The 6,761-nt window shown below is 33.3% G+C and overlaps 1 protein-coding gene across 1 annotated transcript in view; it reads right to left on the reverse strand.

Annotated features, from left to right (window-relative positions):
- Positions 1-222: 222 nt before the first annotated feature.
- LOC105620591 (metastasis-associated protein MTA3) overlaps positions 223-6,761 on the reverse strand; it is a 12,591-nt gene continuing 6,052 nt past the window's right edge. Inside the window, exons 4-11 of the mRNA XM_012202081.1 lie at positions 6,326-6,571; positions 5,981-6,249; positions 5,690-5,878; positions 5,048-5,470; positions 4,360-4,954; positions 1,402-1,548; positions 717-972; positions 223-361 (exon numbers count right to left, since the gene is read on the reverse strand). Coding sequence (XP_012057471.1) covers positions 223-361; positions 717-972; positions 1,402-1,548; positions 4,360-4,954; positions 5,048-5,470; positions 5,690-5,878; positions 5,981-6,249; positions 6,326-6,571 — 2,264 coding nt within the window. The remainder of the gene's footprint in view (positions 362-716; positions 973-1,401; positions 1,549-4,359; positions 4,955-5,047; positions 5,471-5,689; positions 5,879-5,980; positions 6,250-6,325; positions 6,572-6,761) is intronic.

A 6,761-nucleotide genomic window follows, 5' to 3' on the forward strand; every position in this document is an offset into this window, starting at 1 on the left:
CCATGAGAAGAAATTTTATCATAGAAGAGCTTTTAGGATCTTTCGATTTTTAAGTTAATGATTGTTGTTTGATCCATCGGAGCTGCTGATGACAATACACGAAACTGTGACCTTTTCACTAAATATAGTTTCACTTGTTAAAGATTACGTTAACAGAGTCATGCCTCGCAATTAGCGAACCGACATATAGTATCATTCGCTTGTGTTCATCTTTATGTGGATTCAATCCAAGATGACAACCATTTCGTCTTGGCGACCTGCTCTTTGGAGGTGAAGCGGATTCAGGGGGAGCGACATTCTGCGCCATGGTTTGCGCGCTGCTCTTCGTAACTCCACCGAAGATAGAGCTCTTCTAGCTCTTCTGCAATTTGATAAATCAAAAGTATTAGCACAAATACCAAACGTATACGTTACATTATAATCGCAATTACTAGAATATTATGATATATATTATGATAAAGATAAAAAATTTCTTATATCAAAATTTATAAATATTAAGAAATATAAAAATCGAATTGAAGAACCGAGAATAATCCAATCGCAAATAATACATCCGTTCCTTTTTGCATATAATCTTATTTCTTTAAAATCTTTTTCAATAATTGATATAAATTTATAATCAGACAAAGATTAAAGACTTCTTCATACTTATACACTGCTTTACATAAATTTTCTTCGAAATTGATTTATGTTTATTTTTGATCTGATTTACTAACTTGATCTGTTCGGTAGCACGGAAGTAGACGTCATCGGGTGCGTCCATCCACGACATGACTTGCTTACGTGCGTTACTTCTGGACAACGGCGGACCATGAGGCAGCGGATGAGAGGCCCTGCCGTTAAGAGGCGGCGCAAGAGGAAGAACTGCAGGCGCGGGATGTTCCAGCGTATGTTTCGGATGCAGTTGCTGCGGATGATGAGCTCTTTTCGCAGGCGGTGCACCAGAAGGAAGCCCTGCGTTCAGAGCGATACCTAAAAACGAGTGAACAAAGACTTGCGACAATTTTAAAGAATCTTTGAACGCAATCATATTTTTTTTTATTAATGATCAGTTTGATCACGATATATCGCTTAATGTCGTTGATATTAAAATGATGAATATATATTTCCTATTTATTTAACATGCGCTAGTGTACAATTACAAAAATCCTATTTATCAATAATCATTACTGGTTTACGATCCTTTCCACTAATAATTCATAAAGTCGATGTAAAGAGAGAGAGAGATATAGAGATAAGTCATTTTATTACTCACAAGTCTTTTTATTACTTATAACAATTTGATAAAATATTTTATAAATATAAAAAAAACATTTTGTCTATAGTATTTATATTTAGTAATTGAGTTTTATTATTGTTAATCACCAATAAAATAGTGCGAATTAAAATAATAAAACTTACCATCTGAACCGTTAATTTCGTCGAACGATCTTGGGCGTTTCAAAATATTCTGTTGGGTCGACATGACAGGCTGGGGCTGGGGTGGCGTCAATGTGAGCCTGTCCACTTCAGGTTTATTTGGTACCCTCTCATACAAAAGACTGCCGTCTACAATATTATACTTTATGTTATCAAATAATAATGTGTATCACACACACACACACACACACACACACACACACGCGCGCGCGCATACACATGTATATGAAGATAATTAACTGAATTTGTATCTCTATCAGTAATGCAAATACTTTTTTAGTGTAATTTCTTTCTACATTATATAAAATTATTTCACATAATATGAGAAATAAAAATATTTATATTTATATGTTTCCGTTGTATATGTATCACATTATATAATATCGTATCTTAATATTTGTATAAACAGAATAATGAGACGAATTAATTGGAAAGAAAACACATAATTGCTTATTTAAAAAATTATCCATTTTGCATACAATTTTTTTAAAGAAAGATTTTTTTATGTCTTTTCTTTCTACCAATTGATCTCATTATTTTGTTCATAAAAGTATTAAAGTACGATTATCAAAAAATTAATCATTTTTAAAGTTATTTAATATTTTATGTATGTTATATATGTATTTTATATATGTTAGAATAAAGTATAAAATACTTTATTCTCGTAAACTATTCTTCTTGGTACCATTACCTTAATGTTTTATATGCAGAATACTTAGAAGAATCATATTGTAATGTGTAAAAAAAATCATACAATTCCATAAAAAAAGTGGAGATGAAGCCTAAAAAAATATGATCTTGAGAAAAATTTCTTGGTCATCATAATATGTGCTCCTTCGAATCGATCAATTTTCTTCTTTCATACTTTCTCGATCATTAAAAACAACGAAGATATTTAAATGATCAAGTTAGAGGACCTGTATTATTGTGTATGTATGTAACTAAAATATTCAAGCACGCGCGTGTTGATTAATTAATACAATGATAAAGTAATATTTCCAATACAGATAATTATCATTTTTTTTAATAATTTTATAAATATTTCATTTATTACTTCGAAAATTGAGACTACAAAAGTCTCGAAAAGTCTTTATCTGATTTCTAATTTTTTATACATACAATAGTATAAGATACATAAAAAAAATTCAAGCTTGTCGCTGGTTCAGTGCTTCCAAAAAAAACTTTCCAAAAAAGAGAATAATGAATTTTGTATTCAAAATAGTGAAAGAAAAATGAAGTTTTTTTAAACACTGAGCAGCAAGCTAGTAGTTCGTTTTAGATTTGATTAAAATTATATAGAATGGTATCTAAGGATTAGTACTTTATTATTTTGAATATATCCTGTGACGGTGATACTTTCATTATTTAATATTCCATTAAATTTAAACTTATAAATTTAAAAAATGATGTTAAGAAATACATGTTTCAACACGTTCGGCAGAGAAGAGAAGAAACAAAGTTCTACTAATAATAGCATCTAAATTCTGAAACTGAAACAACTTAAGAATGATACAAGTATCTGGAAACAAAATTATTATTTTCAAATTAAATATATCATTTTTTAATATAGTATAATATATTTAGTTTATTGATTAGGATTCTATAAGTTTATTTCATAATTAAGTCTTTCATAACCAATTAATTTAGAACATATTTAAAACTTTAATTTTCTAGGTATAATTTTCTCTTAATATTGGATTGGAGCAAAAGTTCTGCGGTATTTTGTTAGCTCAAAATTATATATACAATATCTTCGTTAAAACAAACTTTAAATTTAAAAAAAAAAATGATTTTAAAGCTTCAAATCTCTACTTTTGATTTTTTGAATTTATCTAAGTTTTGTAATTTTTATATATAGAAAACTACGAGATGAAAAAAAAGAAAATTTTTTTTCTTATTTTGTAGGTCTGCCAAAAAAAATTTGCGAAAATTTTCAACTATATTGTGAAAATTTTGAATTACAAAATCGTTTTTTAAAAATGTTTCTACAATTTTTTTTGCAATTGTTTTTGAATTATTCGCGAATTAAATAAAAAAAAGCATTTTGACTTTGATTGCTCATAACTCCATTAAAAATCATCATGGAATTTAAAAAAACAGATTCTTAAAAACATTGCTTTATTGAGTAACTGCCAATTAAAAAAAAAATAGAATATATAAATTTGAGTTAAAAGTATGTATTAAGTACTGTCCTTATACATTATTAAATACATTATTAGATACAGCAAAGTTTCAATCATTTCTTTAAAAATCTGTTTTATTAATTACGGTATGATTTTAACGAAATTATGAGCAATCAAAATCAGAATGCTCTTTTATTTAATCCGCGTATAACTTGGTAACAAAAGTCATGAGAACATTTTTTAAAACTTTTAAAAAAAATTGTAAGCTTGCACGTTAGATAATCGAAAATTTCGCAATAAATATATTGTTATAATTTGAGCTAACAAAATTCCACAAAATTTTTTCTCTAACCCAATTATTTGGTATAATATTGTAATAAGTTTTACGCATTTGTACAAGTAATATCACATTTTTTAATAATAGTTTAATAATTTTTAATAATAATTTTTAATAATAATAATAATAGTTTTTCATACTTTATCAATAACTGTAAATTATAATGAAATGCTTAAATGAAAATCTTCTTAAATAATCAATAATAAAGTAAAAGAATCCCGTCATCATATATGATAGGAGATTCAAATTATTCAAATTTACTTATAGAAAAGGAATGAAAACATGCAGCAAAAATTTTAAAAAATGTATAACTTATTAAACAGAAATTATAGCAAACACAGAAATAATATAATCTTATTGGAAAAAAGTGAAAATAGTAAGTTTTTAATGAAAAAGTAAGCAAAAGTGACTCTTCTTCAAAATAGTGAATAAAGTGAGAATAGTGACAGCAGCAAGTCTGAATAATTGCTTTTTATATACCCGGTGCCTTTGGCGGACGTGGAAATGAGACTCGTTCGGGCTGTTTGCGTTGTGCTGGGGCAGTTAGTGTCAGCCAGTCCCAGTCACCGGGTTGCCGAGGTGCTGGATGATCGCCTAGGCGCGAGGCGATGTCGATCACTTGGGGACGCGGCCGAGGCCGTACGGCGCGTGCAAGGATACGCAGTTCCGTAGGTGTTTTAGATGCCAGCTGGGCGCATAGGTGCCGCAACGGCGCGGCATTCACCGGCTGATGGGGCGCCCGCGCGGCGTGACGTGTGCGCAATTGTGCGGCGCACAGACGTCGCGCGGCGCGCGCTAGCAAGGAGGTGCGCAGGTAGAACGCGGACCGGGTCTTCATGACCGGCCGCGGCGATCCGCCGCCGCCGCCGCCGCTTCCGGCGGTGCCGCGCAGATCCACTCCATGCGCGCTCGCGTAGTGACGACTCAAGTGAGCCTTCAGTTTGAACTCCTTGCCACAGGAGGGAATGCTGCATCGATGCGGCCTGTGCGCGCCGCCCATCCCTTTGCTCTCTTCGTCCGAACCGGCGCCGGCGCGTTTCCTATCGAGATCGACGTCGTCTATGCGCGACGGCACCTGTTTGTGGCAAAAAGAAAAAAAACGGCATGAGATGTTTGTCAGTACCGTAGTAATCTTGTGTCGTTTATTAGATTTTGAACCTATACATACCTTGAGCCCTCCATACTTCTTCCAATATGTCCAACAAGATTGACAGAGACGGTATTGCATATGCGTCGGTCCCCAGGAATACCATTGTGAACTCTGAACAACCTGACAACCCTCGCAAGGTTTCCCACCCACTCCAACCATAAGTATTCCGGAATTATCACCCACCATGCTGCCGTTACTATTACCGTTCAAAACGCTGGTTGGCTTTCCGTTACTATTGCTATTACTATTACCCAGAGGTACAATTGTGGCGGTGGAAGGAGTAGTTGTCGACGTAGGGGTTTTGTTATAATTCGGTATGTAAACTTGCTTCAGCTTACTCTCCGCTTCTACAGCTTTCACTCTCTTCTGCTGAACGTACCGATCTGTCGTTTTCCACATGTAATAATACTCAATTACATTCTTCAATGTTTTCCATGGTAACTGGAAGACATAAAAAATGTTTATAAATCTGTTAGATAAATAGAACGGTGTTCTTAGAGCACATGACATACACAAACTATTGACTAACTATTGGGTTATTCATTGTAAATAAGAATTTTGACATTCATGTACGCGGTTACATTACCAAGGATTTTTATAAACGACACAACATTCAGCCGATACTTTATATACTCTTGCCCTTATTTAAAGCATACTTACAAAGTCCGATCGTATATCCGCAAAGTCCTTCCCATATTTCTCGAGCGCTTCTTCGAACAGATTCGCCTCGGACGCGCTCCATTCCTCCATTTCATCTCGACACAATACAGGACCCGTACTAGGTACTAGAGACGCTAAGGCATTCGATAAGTCATAGGCATGCAGGTGCAATGTGTCCATCGCGTGAAACTGTAATGCAATTAAAATTTAATGAAATGACAATACTCTCTCTAAGAATGTCAATTTAATTATTTATATTTATCTGTCTACAGTGCACCAAAGTTTCCTCACCAGAGTAATGTCTCTAGATGCAGCAGCTGCGGACATGTGCAAGGAGGGTTGCTTAATGGAGGACGAACAGTCTAAGGCTCTCGCGAAGGTGCCTACTGATCTGCTAACGACGAGGAATTGATCAATCTGACGATCTGTCAAATTGTGTTTCGGAGTCCAAACCAAAGTCTCCAAGTCTTGTAATCTGCGAGTATCCGCTTCTCTTTCTGACATTGTCAATACCGCCGGTATTTCTGTTGCTTGATATCTATTACCTACTCTAATTTCGCCTACAACGTAACAGATATAATTGATTAATTTCAATTTATATCGTATGTATTGTATGTAAAAAAAATATACTCTTACCTTTATCAGCAAGCAAAGTACGCTGAGCAGGGTCAAATACTAAACAATAAAAAAATGAATCCTCCTTGTTTAGATAGCTTGTCAAGGATTCAGTTTCATTTAATAACGTAACGCAGCATTTGCCTCTGATGTGCGTAGCTGGCATAGTCTCCACTTGTCGCGATAAAAACAGCTCTCTGTGTTTCATTTGGTGACGTTGCTTAGAACTTAATTCTGTTACTCCTCCGGGAACACCTTCTTCCATCCCTATACATGATAAAAAAAGCGAAATAATATTTGTGTCATGTATCGAGATAAAATATTATTTCGTAGAAAACAATATAAGTTTGAATTACAAAAAAATTTCCAACATTGAAGAAGTTAAAAAGCTGAATAATCATATATATATATATATATATATATATATATTATATAAAAACTAATAACTAATTATTTA

The sequence above is a fragment of the Atta cephalotes genome (genome assembly GCF_000143395.1).
Source record: "Atta cephalotes unplaced genomic scaffold scaffold00027, whole genome shotgun sequence".
In the NCBI taxonomy this organism is placed as follows: Eukaryota; Metazoa; Arthropoda; class Insecta; order Hymenoptera; family Formicidae; genus Atta; species Atta cephalotes.